Below are 27,959 nucleotides of genomic sequence, written 5' to 3'. Positions count from 1 at the left end.
TGTGAGTTTAAATTTCCCTGTTTTTTTTAGCTATTTTTCATTAAATTTCCCTTTTCACCCTCAAATTTCCCTGTGCCGAGGGAAATTTCCCTGCTTTTGGCATCACTGGCTGTAACACGTTATTCAAGGTGCTGTAGTGATAGTGACTGTCAATTTACATTCATTTATTTCTATTCAGATTTGCTGTTAAAGTAATCGATCATATTCGAAACTTTATTCTATGCTTTTACTGATATGATTTGATGATTGAGCGTTCAAAAATACCCCGTATGCACTAAAAAATTTATATAAAACTAATTTCCGCAAGAACATACGGAAGATGTTTTATCTACTATACACTGCTATCACCTCTATCTACCTTGTGCTATCACGATTTTCGAATTATAAATTTTTGAACCCCGTAAAACAAAAGAAGCAACCCTTAGTTAACATGGGTCTTCCTCTCCGCACAACAGTCTTGCTTCGTCGCTACTTTGTGTTCTGACGTCAGGTGACTAACGATTACGAGGTTAGTTTAGGCCTGTTAGGTTAGCTTCCATTAGCATAAATACAATGAAACATTATTATTTAGGCTAAGAGAACCTAACCTAGCTACCCTAACCTGACAACGTAGAGATCTAAAAAAAAAAGCCTAAAATCAAAAAGATTCCTCCCGTGACGTAAGAACACAAGGTTGCTCAAGTGTTGTGCGATAAGTGAGACCCTAGCGAACACCTGATCCAAAGAAATGTGCAGTGTGCATCAACTGCAATTCAGTGCGTAAAGTGGGATAAAGTTCAAGATATCAAGGAACTTTAAGAGTTAAAATTCGATCAAGGTAAGACATTAATTTACTTGGTGAGAGTGTGATGTAAAACCATGGTGAAACTATACCAATACCTTAATTATTGAAGTCGAATATTACCGAGATCAATTTAAACTTAACACGGTACCAGTATGGTATAGTGAAAACACATTTCACTCGTTTATTTCCTAATTATTTACATTTGTACTTACCTTTTATGCATAGCGGAACATTTTTGAACGTAAAGCGTAATTTTTCACATTATAAGTATTTATTGTTTGTTGCTAACTTCTCTGGTAACAGTTTCATACATCGGAGACACATTTCTTCAATTTTACACAAGAAACTACTTACGGAAATGAGCTTCTCCAAGGTTTACAACGTTCGTCGAGGTATTTTCTTTCATCGTGGAATGTATTTGACCGGGAAATCATGTATTTTTCAAGAGAAATATCTCACCGATGCACAATTGCCATTGCTTTCATTTGCTTGCCCTACGACAACCGGATCCTGCATACGTTTCATGACGTAAGCCCCTGTCAGTGTTTCAACCCCCCTTTTTTTTTACTATGCTTGCCTAACGTAACCAAACCTAACCTAACCTTATCAGAAATGGTTTGTGGGGCTATCCGTGAATGGTTCTTGGGGCTATCTGTGAATGGTTTGTGGGATTATCCGTCAGCTACCTGTGCATAATGTATAATTTCCACCGGTTACGAACACTATAGTAGATATTTTTCGGTGAAGAAGGTTGAAACATTGCATACCCACAACGTGAGTCAAGATGTGATTGCCATTATGTGTGTTCTGGAAGCGAAGAAAGGAATTAAAAAAAAAGTACTCACAATGTGAAAAATTGCGTTTGTTTTCATGTACAAAGCATAGTGGCACCTTGAGATATGTTCCACAATACACAATTGGTAAATACGAACCATGCGAAACACGAAATATGTGATTTTAATGTGTCTCCGATCTATGAAACTGGTACCAATTCTCTTTCGTTACACACTATATGGCGGGCAAATCTTGACTATCGTTGTCTATCGTCAGCTGATATGCAGTGTTTCTAAACTTATTAACGGAAAAATGCCACACTAACTATTCACAGAAGGTTTTTAAGCGAAAATTGATCCACAAACCATTCACGGAAGGTTAGGTTCAGTTAGGTTAGGCAAACTTAGAAAATTAAATTTGAAAAAAAAAAAACCTCGCTCACACGTCATCTGGTAAAATTACCACGTGGTTGCTACACTAACAGTGGGTTACATAATCGAAAGCACTGAACATTGATTCACGTAGTCGACGGTAATGGTGGAAAGAGCTATTGTACATCAGAGATACATTAATGTTGAAAAATACATGATTTACCGGCCGAATAAGTTGAACGAAGGGGGAAAACACTTCCACGAGCTTCCAGAAGTCTACAGAAACTCAGTTCCGTAAGTAGTTTCTCCTGTAAATTTGAAGAAATGTGTTTTCACTATACCATACTGTTACCCTTTCTTGTTATTTAACTCTTGCCTACAAATTAAACTTCCAAAATTCGGTCACAAGTTTTGGAAAAATTTGGATCCACGTTTCTTTGTTCTGTATTGTATGCTTGTTACTAAGTATTAGAGTGGAAGTGGTCGGAAAAAAGACAGCTTTCTTGGAAAAGAGAACTGAGCGAATTTACAATATAGAGAAAGTATCCAATTTTGTTAATTTTCGGTATGCTAACTAATTTTGGCCTCCTAATCACGAATCTGTTGTAAAAACTGGGGGTCACGTCTGGAAATTTGAAAAAAATATCAGATTGAATTTTTTTTAATATAGGTATATATGCGTAGTTTTTGTAGCACGACCGACGAACAATGTTTCACGGAACACACCATTTTTCCTGAAATCAGCGGTGGAGTATATGCGTAGTGGAATGACATAAGATCACCGGACCCCTCTCCGATTTTCTTCAAATTTGGCATACTCACTAATTGAGGCCTCCTAATCACGAATCTGAAGTTAAAAGTTGTCGGACACGTGTAGAAATTGCAAAATAATTGAAAATAAAGCGTTAGTTTTTGGAATGGAAACTGTCTATTTTCGTGAAATTTTTTGTTTCACAAGGAAATATATATATATTCCTGATACTACCAGGACACCAAATTTTAACTATGTTTGCCTAACCAAACCACACGTCAGTGGTTTGTGGGGCTAGCGTCAATGGTTCGCAATTATTTTGCAATTTTTAGATGTTTCCGACAAATTTTAACTTCAGATTCGTCATTAGAATATATTACTTTTGTTTCCTTTATTTTCCATGCATTTTTTTTCTTTTTCTTCAAGAAAAGACATTCATTGAAGTAGATGTGAGTCATGCACAGCAAAAGATTCAGAGACATGTTTTGATAGGATGTGAGGCAAGCCTGGAATTGATCTGTGCATGGACAATCTCTGCTGTCATTTTTCCTTTGTTTAATGTGCCGAGAGTAGTGACTTGTGCAAGTTTGTTATCTGTGGCTGGAAATGGAGTGTTCTGTAGAATTTTTAACTGGAGAGGACTGTCATAAATACACTTTTAGTAAGGTTCCCAAAGACCTAATTAATCTTAACAAACTCAGTGAAAATGATAAAACACTCCTTAGGTCAAGACTACAGGTGGATGGCTTCGAGACAATATGCAAATACCATTGAAAATAGTTTTTTATATGGTAAAGTATCTTGTGATCTTCAGAGGTACCACTTAAAGAAAGCGTTAAGAATTTTTAAAATCAATTTGCATCATATGGTAAGGCAAAAAAGTATCAAGTAAGCCTTATACCAGTTAAATCAATATGTCTGACATGTTGGAGTAAAATTTTCATATCTGGAGAAAGTGACTCACTTAAATGCCAGAATGGAAATGATGTCTTTGTGCCAGCACAAGAAAATCTAAAGGAAATGCACGAAGTCTGTTCTGTTTTTTATGTATCTCCTGTTTCAAAACTGAGGAGGCTGATTGCAGAAAATCAATAAAGTGCTCTTGCTCTAAAAACTATTCACAGGAAACTGGAAAGTTGCTTTTCACAAAGAATTAGAACTGAAGAAATGGATGCCAAGTGTGGCAATCCTTTGCACGACCAGTATAATCATATAATGGAAATTATAAGAAGAAAAATGTAAATTAGCAAAAACTAACATTGAAAAGTTCAGAATCATTAATTTTATTGCTACCACTTGGTCAAGAAAAAATATATGTGATGAACTGAAGTTTCTGATAATTTACTTAGGAACTCAGTGAAAGAAAAAAAAATTGCCTGATTTAACAAAGAGAATGAATAGGAAACTGGAGCTGACAACCCCAACTGGTCATGGGTACCTAATACCTAATAAATCAAACCTTTTGCAATGAGATTTTGCAGATTTTCAATTGTCATACCTTGTAATTTCAATTTCTGGTAAGTCAAGTATTAAAACCTAATGTTGGTATATTTTCTGCGGCTTTATTTAACCCAAAATTAAAAAAATAATGTATGGGATGTAGTTAGTTTAACCTTACTTTAAAATGTCAGAAATTAGGTCACATAAGTTTCATCATATTGACCAAAACGAGTTGAATCTAAAAGTTGAGATTTTTACTGAGAGTTAGGTTCATGCAGGACTTCCTTTGTGCCAAATTTTACAATTTTTGAAGAGGACCCATCTGAGATATTTAACCCCGAAAACTGTCAAAATTCAATGAACGACCATGTTTGAGTCCATGCTGCAATATATGGAAATTAATATGCACCCTTAATTAATATTAATATATCAACTATGGTATAATCATAGTTCAATTATGTATAGACTTGCATCAAATATAAAATTAGATTTAAATTAGTCATAAGCCCTGGGTGCCAAGGACCTTTTGCAAACAAGCAGAAGCAAATAAGACTGGCTAAAAAAAAAAAAAAAAAAAAAAAAAAAAAAAAAAAAAAAAAAAAAATCAAAAATCTGGGCTGTACCTACAGTTTGAAATGGGAGATCTGAAGCATTTTGCCTCCACTGAGGATTGAACCTCAGACCCCTTCTTATTACAAGGCAACAGCATTACTTTATGCCACTCCAGAGGCAAATTCATGATTATGAAAGGAACCTTCTATCAAAATGCCAGAATTGTTTCCGGCAGTACTTGCAATTTGTTTTCTGTAATTTACAGGCAAAATTAAATCTTAATCTCTGATGAAGTAACTAACAATCTTGTTAAGTACAGAGAACATTCAGACCGAAGCAACACATTACAGTATGGGTGTAACATTGAAGTGACAAGCGAAATGTGCCCCTTCAATCTATAAGCAAGCATTCACCACACATGAAGAAACTAGACCGAGGCAACACGATGTGTGGCGGGCCTCCCCGATGGTGCAGTGGTAGCGTCGTCGCCTTGTAATCAAGGGGTCCCGGGTTCGATACCCGGTGGAGGCACTAAATGGTTCGGATCCCACTTTAAAAACTGTAGGCCCAGTCCCGATTAGCCTTACTGTGCATAAAGTGGACTTAAAACACCAAATCAATCAATCAACGATGTGTGGCACTGAAGGAGCTTTCAGGCTGAAGTCACACATGGCAAGCGTCACAGTCTCCTTCAGTATAAAGAAAAGCATTCACCATGCATGCAAGAACAGCAGACTGAAGCAGATAGTATAGTCCGAGCAACATGCAAGTGACATTTTTAGTTTGTTGTCGCACTTTGGTTCAAAAGGTTGAATGGATTACTGAGGGTCTGCTTCCAAGTGGCACCTGTCACTTGTTGCTTCGGTCTGAAAGTTCCCTGAGGAAACTGAACAGACCAAGTGACAAGAGACTCTTGCAGCTTATGTTGCTTCGGTTCGAAAGATATCTAAGGGTTGTCGCTTCTGAAAGCTCCGTTAAACAGGATATATAGCATATACACATTCACGTAATACATGTACTTCTGCATATGTGTTGCGAACAGTGAAGATTTTGTAATTGTCCCGAAACGGCGAATGTTTTGATATTAACATTTGTTTCATATTTTATGACATCAACATTTAAATTTAGACACAAACATGTAAGAGCTTGTTTTAAGTCCATTTCATGGTCAGATGTGCTCATCAGGACTACACATTCAGTTTTAACACTAGCTTACCCTAGCCGTATGAGAAACTTACATACAGGGGGGCGACACACAGACCCACACTTATTTTATCACTAAGATTCAAAAAACCATTTTATTATTGAATCACTGCTTCCTTTGCTGATTACATAAGCAGTTATTTATTAATTATAATAATTACAAAAATTAGTATAATTAATAAAAATAATAACCAATTATTACATGTCTCTCACATAGGCTATATTTTATCATTCACTAAAGCTCACAAAATCCATAATAATTTTTATTAATGATTTTTTGTTTGCAGAAGTGTATTTGTTTATTGAGTATAATAATTACAATCATAACCAACCAATCATATACTGTCACTGGCATGAGTGTCTCGAATGACACACATTCAAAGATGGTGCATGATATGCCCACCAAGTGCATTTTGCCTCGTAATTACATTACATTTATGTTTTTATTAACAAAAGTAAGAAATATTGGGAATATCCTAGGAAACAATGTAATTTATTATTTTCAAACAGTTGAAAAATATAAAGAAATAGAGGTGGTGGACCTGCGAACCCCCCAACTCCCCGGTTCGCTTGGGTTAAAATTGTATCTTAACCAGTATGCAATATGTGTCCACTGGGATTGGCAAGTATCTGTCTTTTGGCTGCTACATGATGTAATTTTTTTTAGCTAGTCTTAAAATATGTCACTACAAACCTGAAAACTCATAACAGTAACTCAAGTGAAATAGGTTAGCTGCAATTGGTGAAAAGCCAAAATTTCCATTTTTTCCCCCAAAAAAGCCAGCTTTTTATCAGAAAGAAACTGTCCATTCCAAAAATCCGGCTTTTTTGCAACTATGCACTGTGCGAATTAAGCATTTTGCTTTGGGGTGGGGGGGTCATTCAATGTGTTATTTATGGTTTAATTTTGGGGTGTATTTTTTTTTTTTATGATGTAACCAATCAGCCACTAAACGTTTTTGCCTTTCAGTTCTAAGTACCTTAGAAAATTTGCACTAACCTAGCTCATTAAATCTTATCATAACATTTACACCTAATTTAAAATTACAACCTTTATAAATTTACATTCTGAGAACTCTTACACAAAAGTTTGATAACTAGTAACACCGATAACTTGACACTATTGTCAAGTTCAAAGTGTATGTCCATTTAACCTACGTACAAGTTTCTTGTGAACACTTTAACCGTGATCGGTCGCACTCACTCGAGTCACGCCGTCGGTCGTGGGTGGCCGTGGTGCTCACCCTTGCTTTTCAGACATATTTCACCGTTTTTTTTTTTTAAATTCTTTTTTGTACTTGTAATGATCTGTTTATTATAATCCTTCTTATTCATTACATTTTTGTTTCAAATTGTTTATTTGTTTTCAAACAGCGTAGTATACATCTTCAAAGCCAACAAGTCTCACAGTTAACAAAAAGTGCATGTTCCTGAGGTAGTTCCATCCGATCTCCATAAATCTGATGATATAAATCACTATGACACTTTTCGAATTTTCTATTCACGACAAGAATATATAGGGACGAAAACTCACTAGAAACAGTATAGACCTATTGACTAAATAATGCGCAAATGTAAATAAAAAATATATAACATAATTGGTTGCATGTGAGCTCTGCGCTCACTCTGACAACACTATTTCCACAACAATGGTGTGACTAATAATGCCGTTTACGTCATTTCATAAAAATACGATCATGTCACTCGTGAAACACTAAAAGTCAACTAGAGAGCACCACAGCCCAATATTTTAAATACTGTTAAAATGGCACTTCATTAAAATTGAAAGTGAGTGCGGTGCTCACCTGCGACCAATTGCTGGTTAATACACGTAGTATATGTGCTCTATGTGGAAAACAGCATGTTGTTATCTCAGCTTGGTGCTTAACACATTCGGGTCTGGCCTCATAATACAGCATTGTTACCTCTGGTCTGCGGTTTTTGGTTGTTTTTCAAAAAATCATAGGAAAAATATTTTTAATTTGTTTTTATTAAACCACATATTTCTTAAATCTACAAAACTTCCTCTTTTCAATGAACAAAAATTTGTTAAATTTTATTTTCATTTTCAGACGTTTTTTAATATTTTTTTCAGCAATGTTTTGTGAAGAAGAAAAAAGTACAACATTGTAACAAATGTTAATATAGAGATATTTTAAGTTCGTAATCTGGAAATTTTAATAATTAACTACATAAATTATCAATACATCTTTTGAATCTTGCATAAGAATACTTCTTATGTGCACATAACAAAAAATAATTACAAATTACAAGTAATTATCTTTTGTATGAAAAAGTGGCTGCAGGACCAGACGATGTATCAGTTGGTTCTGCGTCATCTGTACAAATTAAATAAATAAATAAATAAACTAAATAAATAAAATACATTTTCATTTTACATACACTATACAAAATAATAAATGGAAAAACTAAAAATACATCAGTGCATGTAGGAGAATCAAGTAAGAGGTAAGATGAATATACCCCAAAAAATTACCTCTTCTCACTTCATTCATAAAATACTAGAGTTTGCAACACTGTTTATATTGTCGACAATAATTATTACGAATATAACCTACCTTCCAAATCTTCAAATTTATCTGCATCATCAAAATCGTCGCTAACTTCAAACTCTGAGGCAGAATCCTCTATGCAGTCTGGATCTAATGACACCATTCTAAACAATGCACAGTACATCAACCCGACAACAAAGAGTCACATGTGCGAGATAAAAATAGCACATGAATCACCTAGCGGTCGGAATTTCAACAGAGGGGCTTCAATGAACACGCGCATGAGACGAAGTACGAGCATAGCCCGTCGTTCAATCGGCAAAGCGATTGCATACCGCACGACGGGCTATGCCCGTCGTTCGTCCACATTGACTTTAAGAGCACTGCGGGCTATGCCCGTCGTGAGACCCCAATGTGTTAATGATGCACTTTTTTAATCTAAAAGGCTTCATACTTTTCGTCAGGGAAACCCGGTGGACGCACATAGTGGTTCGGGTCCCACTTTAAACTGTAGGTCCAGTCCCGATTAGCCAGTGACGTGCACTGAGGAGTAGCTAGTCTAGCAGAGATAGATCAATCAATCAATCTCAAATCTCTAATTATTTTCAAATCACAATATTTGTTTTGTTGAAGCCACAGTTCATATTCAACACTTTTTTTCATGCGCTTCTCGTCCCTCGGTGCGTTCAGCGGCCTAGCTCGCTCTTTCTCCGCCTCACAGTTCCAGGTAGAAAATGGTTTTGGAAGGGAAAGGTAAGATTTCTGCCTCTACTTCCCTTGCCCCCCTCGCCCCCGCTCCAATGGTTGAAAGCCCGTGCTTTCAGGTCCTCCAGTCTATCTCCTATAGGACAGATAGGTGATTGGATTCCCTTCGCTTCCTCTGTAAATCCTCTAAAGAACTAAGGGGAATTTTTTCTGCAGTACTTCTGTCCTCTGTATTTACACTACTTTTTACATGTTGTACAATATGTATGTATAATATGGGGTGTGCTTTTATCATTTATGCAATTGGAACGTCTTATGTGCAGACAAAATTTTATGCTTTTTAAAAAAATATGGAATATATAATGATTAAATAACAAATATTTGCTCACGCTCTCTCTTGCTCTCGTTTTAGTAGTGTTTTATTTAAATATACTAATCTCTTGGCCTCCAATAAAAAATGGACAGTGATCAGAACGCTACATTTTAAAAGTAGCTCCGCTACAGCTACAGCTACTCTTCCAAAATGTAGCTTCGCTACAGCTACAGCTACATTTACCTAAAAGTAGCTCGCTACGCTACTCCTGTTCGCTACTCGCTACTTCGCTACTTTTTGCGCTACTTCTGCATAAAAAAATGAAAACCATATGGGTATTAAAAAATCCCCTACTACTGGTAGGTATATTCTGTTATTTATTATCATGATTCCAGTCATTCCATAATTTTGATAGCAGTGTTACTTCAGTTACTTATTTTTACTATAGTTTGTGAGAATACCAAACCTATGCAAGTGGCATATCAATTCAAAATTTGATATATGAATATTGCAATTAGGGTGTTACCCAAATTAATTATTACAACTATACACACATAAAATTTGGTAGGATTACATATTTATGTTCACATCAACATATTTTTCTTGAGAATAAATATTTCATTTTTTATAGACTGATATGAAGTCATCATTTTGAATGAAAAGTACCTGAAGCCCTTTGACTACAAAAGGGCCCCAGGTTTGATACCCAGCGGAGGCACATAGTGGTTAGGATCCAGTCTCGATCAGCTTATCTATGCATAAAATGGACTCAAAACAAAAACTAGGAAAGATGCCAAGTTGGGAGGATGAGATCCTCCTGCTCCTCCATTTCCCGCACTGCTCATCATTCATCATTCTTCCTCATTCTCACAATTAGCCGAAAGTGGCAGAAAGCGATTATAGATAAGAGAGTAATTAAATAAACCATTCATCCTCATTGTCTTGATTGAGAGAAGTGGAAGAATAGATGAGGAGGTAAACAGAAGAGGACAAATGGGTGGTAGACTATCAAAGCATTCGAAGATTAATACGGAACAGGGATGTACCTATGAAATGCAAGAAGGTAATATATAACACATACTATGTGCCAATAATTACGTATGGAGCAGAGACTTGGACAATGACATAGAGAGACAAAGAAAATATGCAGGCAGTGGAGATTAAATTTTTGAGGAGTCTTTTGAGGAAGACTAGAAGAGATAGAATAAGAAATGAGGAGATCCGACAGACAGTGGGTGTAGTGAAGCTTCAGGACAGAATAGATCAGGCACAGATTGAATTGAATTGAATTGAAAAGTCTTTTTATTTACTACAGAGCGAGATTCAGCCCTGGGCTGCTTTACCACCTAACTCTGGTGAATAAAAGTTACAATACATACATTTATAATACTGAATAATACTGAAATCAGATAACATAACATGAATGAATTTGACATAAATGAAAAATAATAAAATTATAAGAGAATACAATGACAGATACATTAACACACACACACACATACACACATGTACATACGCAATTTCCAAATCGATACTAAAATAGCATGCACACAGGATGAAATAAATATTCGTTGTGTCAGATAAGTGTTTGCAAAATACATGGTTTTACTTTACTTGATTCCTGTTGCTTAACCGTACGAGCTAATGCTCAATTGTTGTCTTTGCAATAAAAATAATACGACTTGTTCTTTGAAGTTTTTTGGTGTTGTAGCAAAAGAAATATAATCGGGAAGAGCATTCCAAACCTTTGCAGACCAGAGGGAGAAGGAGCCTTCGAAACTGACAGCAGAGTGGCGGTTTGGACACATGAAGAGGATGGATGCAGAAAGACTACCAGTAAGAGCTTACAATGCACAAGGAGTGGGAATAAGGCCAAGGGGGAGACCAAGATGTCGGTGGAAAGAGCAGATAGTGGAGAGTGTTAGGAGAAGAGGACAAGATTGGATCACCTTGAAAAGAGAGGAGTGGTGAAAGACCAGGAAAAAATGGAGAGGCTTGACTTCTATGCCGAACCAGCCAGAGGCAGGAAACAGCGAAGGATGATGATGATGATGTCATGATTAGCAAAAGTTACAGAAAAGGGACGCAAAAGTAGGAGAAATACATAAATTTGAAAACTATGTATATTAACTAAAGAAAATTGTCGTTTCTGCAGGAAAGTCAATAACTCGTACATACTTTTTGCAATATGAAAAAAAATATTGAGCAAACTGTCGTGTAAACCTGAGTGTTCTAAACGTATTGTAATTTTAAAATTTGTGAACAAAATACTATCCCAAAATAATTGTAATTCCAGAAACTCTATTATTCTTGTAAAAATAATTTCTTGCTGGTGAGATCCTATATACTGACGATGATCAATGCTGTTAACGTACTGAGCCATTTATTGCTGGCACTATTCCCTTGTCAGTGCAGTGGAAAATCCATTGCTCGTTTTTGCACTGCAAGTTGTGTCTTACACAGCAATTAATGACATTTTGGTGTCTCTTACACCAGGAAGATCCACAGGATTTGTTCCGAGGGTGATGCAAATGAGGCACTTTTTACCAGTGGTGCAGCAATCGAGGCATGTTTCTCCCCAAAATAGCGATGCAGCTAAAGAAACGTAGCTGTTAGGCGGAATATATTCATATACTCGTATGTCAGTTAGTTATCTGGATATCTGAATTATTCAGATACTAATTAAATAAATTACGCAGACATCTATAATCTACAATCTAGATAATATAAGAGCTTGGAAAGTCGTGAGGGACAATCATAAACAGAGAATTCTAGGCTCCTGATTTCACAGTGCCCTGCAAATGCACTGGGAGGAAATTCTTCATATTTTCTTCTCTCTTCCATTGCTTTACCTAATTTCAGCCATGACGATGAACGTTAATTAAATTACAGTTGAAGAGTGGTTGCAAATAAACACTCATGCAAAGGCCAGGGCTCGAGCCCGGATCCTTCAGTAACTAGATAGTGAGATGGGGAAATTATGGAAATCAAGCAATGCAAAATTTTTGAAAAAACGTTAATCATATATAAAGATGGTATTTCAAAAATTCAATTGAAAATTACTACTCAGGAAAAATGCAGTTTGCTTTACCGATACCCACGTATCCGAATGGTTAGCGCCTTCTTCACATGTTTGTCGTCGGCCGACCTCCGTAGGGGAGTGCAAGTGGTCCCGGATCTGTACCCGGTGGAGGCATATAGTGGTTCGGATCCCACATTAAACTATAGGTCTAGTCCCGATTAGCCTTTCTGTGTACAAAGTGGACTTAAAACGACGTCAAATCAACCAACCGTGGGGGAGTGGTTGCCACAGTGTGCTACAATACCAGGAGTTCCTGGTTCGAACCCCTACCTGGACGTGGGTGTTCTTTGTGTTTGTCCCTTCATTAATTTTGTCGTATCATCTTCGCAATTAGCCAAATGTATAAAAAAGCGAATCAAATCAAATCATTAATTGATTCATTGTTTGATTTGGTTTATTTTACTTTGCTTTCCGCCATATTTGGCTAATTGCGAAGACAATATGATTAAATTGATGAAGGGCAAGGGACATACAAAGATCACCCATTGCCAAGCAGAGATTCAAAACCGGCATCAGTAGTCAAATCAAATCGTTTTTGATTTTCGAAAGTGGGTGGAAGTTATGTGTACAATTTTTTGTAGTCATTCCTAATTTTGCAATTTTTCCTGTATTTGACGTTCTTCTTTTAGGAATACTGGGTCCTAAAGGGGGGGGGGGGATTATGACCCATTGGGCACGCCACTCATTGCTACCCCAACTGTCGACGTCACCGCACGTCACTGCGATTAGCCTTACTGTGCTTAAAGTGGACCAGGGTGGAAACAGACCTGGAAAACCGGGAAAAGTAAGGGAATTTGAGAGGTCAAAAAAAGTCAGGGAATTTTGTCTTGATTGAAGTTTTTGAATACATAAATATTTTAATATAATTGTCGAATTATTTCTCTGCCAGCCCTGCTAAATTTTCACTTTTCATCTACTGATTTATATGAGGGGCATCCAGAAAGTAAGTTCCAATTAGTAGGGACATTGATTTTTCTGAAATGTGATAACAGTGAAAAATGTTAATTGTTGCGAAGTAGTGTTTATGAATGTGCAGTGATGTCTGGACACATTTTTCACCCGTTCAAAATAGCGAAATAACACAAATTTGGCATAAAATGTGATTTGTTAGTATTTCTCACGAATTAAAAAAATATGCTTTAGCAACAAAAAATACCGAAAAATATCATGAAATCCAACATCCTTGTCTTTTTTAAGCTTAAAAAAATAAAATATGCCATAATTGTGCACATGGAACGTGCAAGTTTTCCAACATTTTATCCAAGAGAAAAGTATAATGCATGTTGAACATGGAATAATTCCAACAGCCACATTAAATCACATATTTCCCATGATTTTTTCAACTTCTACCAGAACAATTTGCATCACAGAGCAAAGTGGTGGGGTTGTGACAGGAGATTGAGTGTGTATCTACCGTAACACGGAGCCGCATCATCAGTATTTGTCACGAGAAGTGGTGCAATTTCAGCGGAGATAGAGTGCTCACCTACCGCCATGGGAGTCTTAACATCGGCATTTTCGAACTAGAAATATTGAAAAATAACTTCCTCAAAAATTGATTCCAACGTATTAAACTATCGGGCCTTCGCAATGGCGCTGTGGTAGTGTCGTCACCTTGTAATCAAGGAGTCCCAGGTTCGATACTCGGTGGAGGCTCATAGTGATTCGGATCCCACTTTAAGCTGTATTTCCAGTACCGATTAGCCTTACTGTGCATAAAGTGGACTTAAAACACGAAATCAATCTATCAATATTAAACTATCACGAAAATACTTTGATACTATCACTTGGATATACTGTGAATGTTGGTACTGAAGGAGACATCCCATTGATAATGAAGGAAATATGACACTTTGTTTTGTACGAATCAATTGTTTCACTTATGTGCAACAGTTAAGTTGTTTGCTTCATAGATAAAAGAGAAGTAGGTTTATGCATCAAAAAATAAGTCTGCACTCATGGTTCTTGTAAGCAGAGGGTTCCAAACCTCAGTGGAAAAATTAACATATAATAACGAGGAAGGCTAAGGAGATTGATAAATTACAAAATTTCTTTCTTCATCAATCACATTTCACTCTAATCTCATTTAGTCATAATTTTAAAAATAATCAAATATTCAAAACTGCGTATCAAAAAATCCCGTAATCCTTTCCTAGCTTGTGAATTGTAATAATTTTCAAAATTCACAATTTGCAGTTTGAATGCAAATCATAGGGAAATGAAGTAAATTTCTTGGAAGCTAATATGAGTACTTAATACAATACATTAAAGTGGCCGCGGTGGCTCAGTCGGTAACGCGTCTGACTACCATGCTAAAGGTCCCGGGTTCGATCCCCGGCCGGTTCAAATCCGGGAACTTTTCTAACGGTGGAAGCGGCCCCGGCGCCTACCCAGCGTCGAATAACATGGGTACCTGGGGGAAACCCTGGGGGGTAAAGGCGGTCAGGGGCGTGATGCTGATCACATCACCCCCACTCACGACCGGATCAAGAAAGTGTGGGGCGTTACCCCCACACCCCCTATACGCCTTCATGGCGTGGTGCTAAGCACAGGGGAACACTTTACCTTTTTTTTTAATACAATACATACCTGGATCTGCATGACTTTCTTATTTCCATTTGCAAGAACACGGATTTGTCAGGGAAAAATGTAAATTTTGTCCTGGAAATCCTGGAAAAGTCGGGGAATTTTATTTCAGCTTGTTTGTAGAAAACACCAACTCGATTGATCAAATTTTTGGCGGGAAAATTTTTGATGATTGGACCATTAATAGACACAAATGATTTTTCAATTGTGTTTGTTACATAGTTAGGAAATAGTATAGCCCTACTATATGCTTTGAATCCATATAAACATGCCTGGCAGGGATACTAATTTTCTTTTGCACGGAATAAAATTATTTGTTTGTGGTGGAGAATCCCCAGCATACCCCCCCCCCCCGTTAATTCGCACACTATATAATAGATGTATACAAATTTTATAATCCCAAGTATATTCGGGCTAAGATGAATAAACGTAAACATATCATCTAAACTTTAAATGTTGTACATATTTTTTTTATAATTTTTCAAAATGCAGTTCTGATTCTGAAATTATTAGATATTAGGCAAAGTGTAATAGACTCTGAAGCATGAAGCTATACATAAGGGGACTCTGCAATCTGGGCAATAGTAAAATGATATGTGGTGAACCTTCTTGCTTTTGACATCTCCCACTCTGCTACACATTGCACATTGTCTTGTAGGATTAGTGGGGGGTTGTGTGGTCATAATTCACACCATTGTTGCACAACAGCTAAATCAACATCACTGGTCCTGCTACTATAGAATTTACTAATGAAGAAAGCATATTCTTAGAAACGGCCTCTGACAACATTTTCAATTATCAAACTGAGTAAGGTGCTGCCTCCAAGTGGATATTTACTGTACTTTGTGTACTTTATTAATGATAGGGTTGCTACATGTCTGGCAAATCTGGAAAACAGGGAAATGTCAGGGAATTTTGCAGATCGTCTGGAATTTACATGCATTTTGGAGTCTGTGAGAGAAAAAGTTGAACAAGCAGTTCACGTCCACTTCTGGATTCGGTTCTTGTGATTTCACTCCCAAAAAATATTCAGTTCAGAAACTTATTTCTTTTGTTCTTATGATTCTTAGCCTTGTGCAAAATTATGTTTCCTTCGAATTTCTGTAATAAATTTTCACTTTTATAATACTAGATTTTAGAACTAATATTAAAAGTAAAACTTGCAGTCCATATATCTGATTGATAACTAAAGTACATTGACAATATGATCATAATTATCAGAAAAGTTGGTGAAGATGAGGGTATCATCTATTGTTTCAAAGATCTTAGTCTTGTTGGCATTTCTTATAGAATACCTATATGCAACAAAAATTTCTCTGGACGTTGTGTACTTATAGAAACGGTAGCAAAAAAGTAGCATTTTCTGTGACACTATAAATCCGCTAGAAAATGAAAAAAAATATGTATGTTTTATGAAGATTATGTTCTTTATGAACTTTTTCTGTTGTTTTTATATTGTGTTATGGTGAAATAATATACCTCTGTTACCTTAGCCTGAAGGCTAGATGCACGTGATGGTAGCACTCAATACATTGATCACGATTGTAATTTTACATTTTATTCTTTCAATTTTCACATGTTTCTGTGCATGTAGAATTAAATTTGCTAAGAAAAATAGTTGTGAAAGTGAATATTTATAATAATTAACGGATTATATATTTAATATACAATAAAATCTAGGTACTTAAAGGTACTTAATGTTAGTGAGTATTGATTTTAACGAAAACTACGTTTCAGGATTCCACTGATCCCTTCATCAGGTTACCAAACTAGACCAGTGTAACTGCACCTTAGCCGCGTCAGGATTGATAAATTGATAAGTTGGAATGTTTACGAAGCAGCATCTGTCTGCAAAGATAGGAGTAATAAGTTAAACAGAGAAGATGGGAATGTTGATGACCTGTGGATCAAGATGTTTACGCGATGGGGATCAAATAAAGAAAAGGTCAGTTTCCGGGTCACTCTGAACGTAATTAGCAGGGCCCAAGAGATTAGAGAATTGGAACTTGATATGACATAGCTCACTGAATACAAAAGAGGAAAGGTAGGGGGCGGGGACATCAACTGAAGGACTTCCGGCATTTTACGAGAGACCACGCCTTTCCTTTTTATTCCTTTCCACCTACTATAAATTCCCAAGTCCTTGTCATATCTGACGTGGCTAAGGTGTACTTACACTGGCCTAGTTTGGTAACCTGATGAAAGGATCAGTGGAATCCTGAAACATAGTTTTCGTTAAAATCAATACTCACTAACATAGATACCTTTAAGTATCTACATTTTATTGTATACTAACTTATTCAACGTGAGTAAGTTGCACGAGCACTAAATATGAAGATTATATATTTAATTGAAAAACACAATGTTCAAAAGCAAAAATCATGATGATAAACATGTCTGGAAAAATTTCATTTTTGGACTGGACAACCTGGAAATGTCAGGGAATTTCATAATCAAAAGATTGTAGCTACCCTGCATGGGTATTTCGGGATAAATTTAATATAATGAGAGAAAGTAGTTTGCCCCTATTATGCTCGAGACAATGTAAAAACTGTACTGAGTTTACTTGGGATAATAAGGCAAGCAGGCAAAAGAGGCCTTCTCCACTTTTTATTAAGATTTTTCCCCCAACCCGTGTGCCAGTTGACAACATTTCTATCTTTTTGGAGAGCTTATGAAAGGAGGAAGTTTCTTCCGTAATTTTTACGCTAAGTATGTTATCATTTTTTTTTAGTAATCCTCTTTGATATAAACGATAATTTCCAAATTTCTTCATGACGTGTGCTCCAATGACTGTTTCTTTCTGTGGGTATGGGAATTTTGGGCATGATTTTTTTTTTCCCAGTAGTCACTCATTCGTCAGCTGTTAGCAACTTGTCGATTAAGTGCCCAGGGTGTAGTAGTTTGTTCACAATTAGTAGTTTTTTGGTCGCAAGTCGGAATATGTCACGAAAATCTACAAACTGCAATAACTCGAAACCCATTGATTTCCGACCTCCGGTGCATAGGATCAAATTTGTTGCAAATGTGCTCTAGTATTACCCTTTTCCAGGAATAGGTCGAATTACGAATCACCCTGTATAATTACATTGGATGGAAGAATGGTCTTCTGCTTTTCTATGTGGAATGGTAAGGGATACAGAGCATTACATCGCATTACGTGATTTAGCATCACAACCCTGCTTTCCATGTTTATTTATTGAGAGAGCTCAACAGGCAGAGCCCAATTATAGTGCTCTAATTACATAATATTACTACAATTGATTCAGTGTTCCAGTAATAGTATTTTTAAAATTGTATAAATTCATTGCAAAAATATCAATTGTGTTATTTACACATGAAATTGTGTTGAAAGAGTTGCACGCTCTCCACACTGGAGAGATAGAAAGAATTGAAGTTTTCGCTCTCTGGCAATGAAAGATTTTGTGCTTGGGGCATGTTTTGGAACTGGGAACATTAAACGATACGGCTGACAATAAGTTGGAATCGCCTATTATACCCTTAATTACTTTATACAGAAAGAGCAGGTCATTTACTTGTCGTCGGAGTGCTAGTTTGCTGAAGTTGGTCTCTCAGACTAGATTATCGTATGAATCGAATGTTGGATATTCTCCACAGGCTTTGAATCTGAGATATCTAAGAAACTTTGACTGAATACGTTCTAGTTTATGAATTAAGTCTATTTGAGTGGGATTCCAGGTTACTGATGCATATTCTAGTTTTGACCGTACGAGGGAATAGTAAAGTATTTTCACTGGTTCTATTTTCGTGAAGTCTCGCGTGACCGGATTATAAAACCAATGTTTCTGAAAGTGTCGTTAGTAACAGTTTCAATATGCTTATTAAATTTGAGCTTGGTGTCGAAGGTCACTCCGAGGTCTTTAATTTCATTTTTGCGCGCGATTTGTACATTTTTAATACGGTATGGAAACACACAAGGAGTTTTGCGTTTTGTGTAAGTGACTACGCTGCATTTTGTTGGGTTAAGATCCAACTTGTTACTTTTACACCAAGAAATCACTCGTATCTATATCTTCCTGTAGTTTCAAGCAGTCGTCAGAGGTAGTTATTTCGTGGAAAAGCTTAAGATCGTCGGCGAAAAGCAACTTTTGAGAATTTTGTATGCAATTTGGTAAGTCGTTGATAAGTAATAAAAACAAAAGCGGTCCAAGATTGGACCCTTGGGCAACATCATAATGTGGAGTGAAGGGACGACTTTTGATTTTCCCGTATATTACAGTTTACGTTCGATCGGCTAAATATGAAGCGAAGAAATTTAAAGTATTAAGTGAAATATTGAATGATGCAATTTTCTGTAATAATATATCATAGTAAAATCGGTGTATATTGCATCGACTTGTCCTGTGTTATCTAGTACATTGCATGCGTAATGGGTAAAGTTAGCTAAGTTTGTTACGGTAGACCTGTTTGGAGTAAATCCATGCTGATAAGGAGAGATAACTGGATTGACGTGTGCTAACATCCTCTTGTGAATGATTTGTTCAAATATTTTAGCAAGACTAGAAAGGATTGCTATCGGTCTATAATTTTCTAAGCTTGATCTTTGGTGAGGCTTGGGGATAGGATAGACTGACGATGTTTTCCATCTTGAAGGGAAAATATTGGTATCGAGGGAAAGGTTAAAAATTTGCAGCAAGGGATATTTTAAAATATCGCAACATCCTTTTACTATATATGGTGGTATGTTGTCGGGGCCAGTTGTTGATTTGGATTTCAAATTCTTAATGGCAGCTTCTACTTCACTTAACGCGGATGTTGCGCAAAGTGAAAATACCAAGTTGTTCGTTAGAAATTGATATTTTCAGATTATTTACTTCATATTTAGCACTTTCGGCTGCGTACACAGAATGAAAGTAAGTTGCAAAGGCATTCGCGATATCATTTTTGTCTGTCAATATGTCTGCGCAGATTTTAATAGCTTGGCAGTTTTGATGGGACTTATTACTTTTGATATAGGACAAGAATCGCGAAGGGTCGGCACTTATCTGGTCTTCAGACTGTTTTATGTAATTAGTGTGAGCTACAGTTATGTCTTTCTTAACCTGTGCACGGAGCAGAAGGAATTTTTCCCTATGGTATTCTTTGTTTGTAATACTTTTCTTCCATTTTAAACTGTGGTAAGATTTAGCATTAATTTTTTTCACTATAGCAGGCGTAAACCATCAAGGGTATGTTGAGTTCTGTAATTTTTTAAGGGGAACGCACTCATGAAATATGCCATAAATTAATCCGTAGAAAATATCAACAGTTTAATTTACGTTATTGGCGCTATTTATTAGCGTCCAATCCGTTTGTGATACCAGTCTGTAGAGTTTTGAATAGTCGGCTTTCTTAAAGTTGTAGGTGGAAAAGTTTTGTTTTGACTTTTTATTTGATTTTACGGAAAGGCATTGGATCTCAGTTATTATTGAGGGGTGATGTGTGTCTTCCGGTGGGAGAGGGTGCAACTCTCTGCTTACATCAAATTACTAACATTCATTAATATAAGGTCAAGTAACCTATTGTTTACATTTTGAATATTGTTTGCATTCCTGAGAGCATGGTAAGACATAAAAAGTTGTAGATCTTGACACACTTAATAAATCTGTGTCTACACTTGTAATCTCTGGTAAATTAAAGTCACCACAGAATAGTATTTTGTCTCCTGGTCATAAAATTTGTCATATAATGCCTTAGTTGATTTGGGGGGGAAGTACACAACACCAATATAGGTAGGAAATTTCTTGTTAAGCAATACTTTAACTAAGATGTAGTCAGTCTGTTGCATCGGTTCTCCTACCAAATGGGACGAATGGTCAGTTTTTACAGCCACAAGTGCACCACCTCCACTCACTTTGCCACTAAGGTCATGGCTTCGATCACATCTGTACACAGTGTACCGGGAATCAAAGTATTCGGAACTCAGGTGAGACGACGTTAACCACATTTCATTAACACACACTACATCCAGATTGCGGCTCAGTACGTTCTCATAAAAAGGCCTACTCTTGTTTCTCAAACTGCGAACATTTTGATAATAGAACGTCAAATAGTTATGAGCATTACTTCCTTGGGAGTGTGTAGAGATGACGTCACTTTCTAATCTTACCTCACTACGTAGCTACGCGATGCCTTCCTTCTCCGGATTCCACAGATCCTACCTGCTTTTCTGGTTCCTGGCAGTCGGGGTCCTTTGGGAGCACCTCGGGGGTTGGTGACCGTTTACATTTCTGGGAGGGGGAGGCTTCGATGTGCTGCTCGTTGTCGCCGTCGTGGGCTTCGAACTTCCGTTCCTCATTGATGATCTTGTTTTGGGGTCGTTGGTCACCTCGCTGTAGGATTTTCTATTTCTGTACCCTGGTTCTTGAGGGGGTCGGGAGGAGAAGACGGGGAGTTCAGAGCTGGTCGGGGCCTTCGACGTCGACGGTTCCTTGGGCGATCGAGGGGTGTGGGTGGATGGATGATCGGAGCGTAGAGGTTCCTTCGTTCCACTCAAAGAAGAAGGCACTTCGCTACACTCCACAGTAGGTAAAGCGTTTGGATTCACTTCTATGTTTTGGTGCACCTCTTCCATGGTCACAGCCAGCAGTCCGTTAGCATCCAGATCGCTCAATGTATATATTTTACCTTCAATGTGTAGTTTGTCGTACATCAGTGTTGCATGGAGATTGTTTTCTCTGGCTTCCTCCATGTATTTCCACAACTCGCTGCGGATATCGCGAACACGTCTTGAGTAGTCGCCGGAGACGCACATACCTGTTCCACGAAAGAAGCGTGCACGAGCAAGAACGGTTTCTTTTAATTTGTAATTTGAAAACTTTACAATGATGGGTCTGTTATGTCCCGATCCTAGTTTGTGCGCCCTCGCTATGTCGTAGTCAGACATGTCGATCTCCAGAATGTTCCATAAAGTGTCTCTCACGAGTCACTCAGAACAGTCCCAAGATTCTCCGGACGTTTCACTAAAACCGCGGAAAATTAAATTGTCCCTTCTTGACCGGTTTTCAAAGTCATCCAATTTAAGTTCGCAGAACTGGAGTTTAGATTTCAAAATTCCTTATTTTCATTTTTGAGGCCTTTTATTTCTGTTATTAGCCGCTTAATATCGATCTGGGCCATTGCTGTTGTTTCAGTCACCTTGTCAAGCTTGTTGTTAATAGAATCCAATTTTGTCGCAATGTCCTCCATTGTGTAAGGTCCAGGATTTTGTTCGACACCAGAGATAATTAAGGCAATCACAACGACAATGCCCACGAAAAACATGCTGGTTGCATTTGAGCTGTTCTGCACGTTCATCACTAACACCGACCATTTCTTACCTCCTGCATTCCACAATCCTATGGCACAACACCATTGCACAAGAGAATTCCCCATCTTGTCATGCTTCACTGCACTTCGGAGCTCGCTGACACACGTCTGCCTTCCGCGAAGTTTCTCTTATCTTCGCTTGCTGCGACAAGCAATTAGATGTCGTATTCCATTGAGTTCGTGTTGTACCTGAAGAAGCTAGTGGACATCTAGGTTGTTTTCTTGAGAAATATCCTAGTTTTAAGTAAGGTACTGTTACAGAATGTCAGAATTTCAGTAGGTCCAAAGATTCTATCCTGTGAAGCAGTTTGTGTAGAATCCAGGAATTGACCAAGGCATATCAAACATTGTAGTAAAGAGGCACCATTAACATTTAGCATATTTTAGATTTGTGCGTGTTACTCACTATTAAAGGATATAAATACGTTAAATAGTATTAATTGATTTAACTACTTATGTGAGTGAATATTACATTTTTTTCCCCTGACACTTACTGGAAGTGGAATAATAGATGAGGAGGTAAACAGAAGAGGACAAAGTAGTTAAGACTCTATGAATGCATTCAAAAATTAATGTGGAACAGAGATGTAGAAATGCAAGAAGGTAATATTAATTACATATGGAGCAGAGACTTTGACAAAGAGAGAGAGACAAAAGAAAGTTGCAGGCAGTGGAGATGAAATTTTAAAGGAGTATATTGAGGAAGACTAGAAGGGATAGAATAAGGAATAAGGAGATCCGACAGACAGTGTGGGTGGTGAAGCTTCAGGACAGCATAGATCAGGCACACATGAGATTGTTCGGACACATGAAGAGGATGGTTGCAGATAGACTACCAGTAAGAGCTTACAATGCACAAGGAATGGGAGTAAGGCCAAAGGGGAGACCAAGATGTCGGTGGAGAGTCTTAGGAGAAGAGGACAAGATTGGAACACCATGTAAAGAGAGGAGTGGTGGAAGACCAGGAAAAAATGGAGAGGGTTGACTTCTATGCCGACCTAATCAGAGGCATGGAACGGCGAATGATGATAACTTTCTGCATACTTTCCCAATAGCCAATCATGACTTTTTACAATTTCTGAACCTTTCGTATAAAAATTTTCAGTTTTTTTCGTCTTTCGAAAAAAAATTATTTCCTACCTTCCTACCAATAGAAGAACAATACTAAATAATAATATGAATTTCATAAAGCTGATAATCTTTCTAGCTTATTTAACTTTACTCCTTTATTTTTTAAAATTAATATAAGCTAACTGCAGTAATTAATGAACTGCTTAATCACTTTTAGCTAATAAACGATGAATGTCATCTTGACATGCACCCACTGACTTATGTGTAAATAGTACTAAGTTTGCTAACATCCCTCAATCAGACTTCTCAGCATTTTTTGTAAGGTAAGGTACTACGACAACTTAAGTTACACAACTCCTATGCGTGCAGGATAACAATTTATGCTACTTTCACAAAATAACACACTACAAACACATTTTAATTTTTTCCTTCCTCTATTCAAAGAAACCAATACTCTTGAACACAATATTTAGTTTTATCAATATGAATCACATTAAACATTGAAAAATTTATTAACATATAACTTACAAATTGTTACTTTCATTTCAATGTCTATATCCCATAACATTTCCATTATTCCATATTTTTCTCTCTCTCCCAAGAGTTTTCACACAAGTTGGTCGTGAACCACCAGTTCAACATAAATGCGTCATACTTCTGATCACTCACAAGGCCGTTACAATCTTTCATATAATCTACCTGGTAGGCTGAGGGATATTGCTATCTCTCGTCTCCGTTATACCAGAGTAGGCCAAAAGATAAGCCACTTTTGCAACGGCTGTTGTGAGATGTATAATCTACTAGTAGGCTGAAGAATATGTATACCCTTAGTTTCCGTTCTACTAGTAGTAAAACAGTAACACAACTCGCCAATCTAACTGTAACCTGATACAATGCATATTCGTTCTACCTGTAGGCTGCACAAGTGTGTTTCTGCTCTACAGTTAGGCCACACTGTAGGAGATTGCGCCCGATACAATGCGTATAATCTACCTAGTAGGCCGAGGGATATTGCTATCTCTAGTTTCCGTTCTACCAGAGTAGGCCACACTGTAGAAGGCTTTTTCCCTGAGCACTCATGTGCTTTACTAGGCTGGGCTATTTGCGGGAGCAGGGCTCGACCTTGAGTCGCTGAAGAGCCAACACAGACTGACTGAGCTATGGCCCTGTCGCAGCGCCTCTAGTGGATTCTCGTGAACTATGAATGTGCTGATTATCATTGAGTGCCATTTATATGTGATAACACTGAACTATTATAACAGCAACACTCCCTAGTTATATATGGTAGAACTTTGTTGTCTACCATGCATTGCAGTGAAATCATATGCAGAAGTGATAACAGAATAGATAAGATTACGCAATGGGATTCTCAACAATGACAAGAAAAAGGAAACTGTATAGCCTTGTAACGATCTCGCAGGATCGTTGCAAATGGCGGCTATTTCCTTCACAGTAATATGCCTGTTTCCCTGCACAAGCTCTTCCACTGCAGCAAATGTTTTTGTTCGTTAGTACAAGGTGTGCCTGTCCCGGTCACCCTCCACAGAAGTTTCGCTGCTTTTAAACTTTCCACACCACTCATACACTTGCTGCAGGGACTTACACGAATCCCTATACTGCACTTTCAATCCTGCAATGAATTTCAACTGGTTTATCACCTTCACTACTCAAAAAACGCATCGCAGATCACTGCTCTATTCCAGTGCATGTCGACAATGGGGCAGCCATCTTAGCACTGATGCTGCTTCCTTCTTCGGTGTTGCAGCATCATGTTGCACCTGTTGGCTATTCTTTCAACCACAGGGATAACTCCTGCCAACTTACAAATCAATTGTACAACTTTTCAGAATTTTATTGCATTTTTAAGGTTTTCATTTGAATAGCCCTGGAATGTATTAAAAGGCACAGAACATGGAAACCGTGCAGTAAACTTAACATTGTGAAAATGACCGGTCTGTCCTTTCGTAAAAAAAAAAAATTTCCAAAAATTTTATTCTATATTAATATTTACATTTTTTAAAAAACTATGATTCTGAAGTTCAAATTAATTTTTTTCAAAATTATATTCATATTTCATGTAAGAACGAATAATGTGCACAGATGTTATGCACTAACTTTATATTTTTTTTATTAAAATAAATTTTTCTTCATATAATAGTTTGAAAGCTAGATGTTAAAAAAATAAATGTTCTGCTGATAGTAGTTGGTGCTGAGATTAAATTCTAATAGACATATAATTTTGTAGGAATGGCGAAGAACTATGATCTCAAGAAACTACCGTGGCATCCTCAGTCATATTCTGTTCTTCCCAAGCTGACTTCCTTGCAGAGAATATGTCTCAACAGAATCAAGGCCATGGTGAAATCAGCTCACAGAAAGGTCAGCATGGACATGGACAACTTAGAAGCAGAAATTTGTAAACTGAGGGCCTACTTTTTGGAGCTGCCAGCGGACATACGTACCTCTCTTCAAGCAGAGCTCTGCATGAGAGATGATGGTGGAATAGAGGACACAGAGAGTTATCCAGTTAGTCTCTTTGGATTGGAATTGCTATTTTCCAAAGGGGTGACGATGGTTAACATTGAAGTTCCGATTTATTACCAGCAGAGGCATCGTGACAGGTTGCTGAAACTTTTGTCCAATGAAGGTAATTCCCTAAGGAGTCTTTCATTTTATGAGTGGTTTGTACATAATCCAGGAGACAATCATCAGTTAACAAACATATTGGTAATAGCAGAGAACCTGGTTGCATTGTCCCTGAGGTCTACATGTGATAATACAATACTGAAGACAATTGGGCTCAGGTGTACCAGACTTAAATTTCTCGATGTTAGTTATTTTTTGTGGGTGAAGCAAGGACTCAATTTTCTCATACAGAGCATGATAAGAGTTGAACCAGGATCAAAATCTGAGGATGCAGTTTGCCAGAGTAGTATGTGGAAGTACAGGAACATTGTCCTGCCATTGGAGAATCTTGTCCCTGCAGGACATACCTCGGAAGGTTACCAGTGGAAGCGTAGTCCTCTGTGTGATACATTGAAGATACTGGTGATAAGAAACAGTACCACGACAGTAAGAGTACCTATAGAATTCATCATGATGATATTAGAGTTGATTCCTGGCTTGGAGACATTCGGAAAATGGGATATGCAGGAATTCTTTGAGGCGATTCATTCTGACCTCGTTCGGTTTGGTAGACACATTGAAGAACTCCCACAATTGAGTCTGACTTCAATTACCATGTCTTCGATGTCAAAAGAAACTCATGCCTTGATCAATTGGATGTGTCCACAGCTCCAGTCCTTGGAATACGGTAACTTGTCTAAAGTTCATCGCAACAGCTTCAATGATCTCCAATCCTTAATTGTTGAGGGTGAAAATGAAGTACACAGAATTTGCGACCTGTCACCACAGCTTAAGGAAAGCATGACATATTTAAAGATCACTGTTTTCCAAGGTCACGTTCCCTTCAATCTCCATCACCTAATGTCAGAATATCCATCACTGCGTGCTTTTCACTTATCACTCGGAGATACCATCTGGCCAAAGGAGCTGGAATTGCATGACATGAAAGGTTGTTGGAAACATGAAAACCTTGAATCAATTTATCTTGATGTAGTATCGTTTGAAACTCTAGTCAGGATTTTAGAGTGTACGCCAAATACAGAAAAAGTGAAAGTTCATAAAATTTTGCAAAAACCAAAAGATTTCGTTCAAAGATTCTGTGAAGAAGTCAAGTTACCAAATTTGAAGTTGTTGATTGATAATTCGGGGTTAGTAAACACAAAAGAAGAACTTACTTATTTGGTTTCCCATTTTCCTTCCATTAATGTGGTAGGTAAGCTGATGTTCCTCTAGCCCACGGACGAACCGCAGTGATAACAGAATCGCTAAAGGTTGAGTCTGCCTTACCTGTATTTGCAGCATTTTTAAGAAAACCTTTGGTACTGATACAGCTAGAGAGGCAGAGGAATTATTGCATGCATACAATTAGTCATGTAAGACACCAGAAAAATGTAATATATTTATAGTTCTTATTTACTCCTTGTATAATATGAAGTAAAAGTTACTGTGCGAAAGTGATACCATAAGTTTTAAAAGATTTTAAAAATATGTTTATTGGATATTTTCTTTTCCTTGAATTTTTGGTACGTGTTTAGTGTTTAAATCATTCACAGTGACTGAATTATTAGCTGTAAAATACAGTGTTTATTAATGTGTGTATTATATGGCTTTTTTCATCTGTCCCATGTCATTGTACCATGTGTGATTTAGTGGATGAAATCAATCAATCAATTTAATACAGAGTTTTGGGTCCATCACCAGAGCTTTCTTCACAGCTTTACAATATAATCACATTACAGTGGTAATAAAGTTTAAAACTGACTGAATTGTTGCTTGAAAAACTGTTTGTTTACTTTTATAATAGGGTTTAAAAAGTGTTATCGTAATTATATTATAGGAAATTGCATATCTTTGAAATGTATGTAAAATTGTTTTCAGAAC

General features: G+C 37.1%; 1 protein-coding gene across 1 annotated transcript; it reads left to right on the top strand.

The window, feature by feature from the left end:
- Positions 1–712: 712 nt before the first annotated feature.
- On the top strand, positions 713–27,959 carry LOC146002575 (uncharacterized). The gene is made up of 2 exons (XM_083140515.1): positions 713–817; positions 25,699–27,959. Exon 2 carries the CDS (start codon positions 25,701–25,703, stop codon positions 27,309–27,311), a length of 1,611 nt encoding a protein of 536 aa, XP_082996641.1. The 5' UTR covers positions 713–817; positions 25,699–25,700; the 3' UTR covers positions 27,312–27,959.

The sequence above is a fragment of the Lepisma saccharinum genome, chromosome 18 (assembly GCF_977018435.1).
Source record: "Lepisma saccharinum chromosome 18, izLepSacc3.1, whole genome shotgun sequence".
NCBI classification, from domain to species: domain Eukaryota; kingdom Metazoa; phylum Arthropoda; class Insecta; order Zygentoma; family Lepismatidae; genus Lepisma; species Lepisma saccharinum.
The sequence above is the reverse complement of the archived record's forward strand: the minus strand, read 5'-3'. Positions and strand labels throughout refer to the sequence as shown.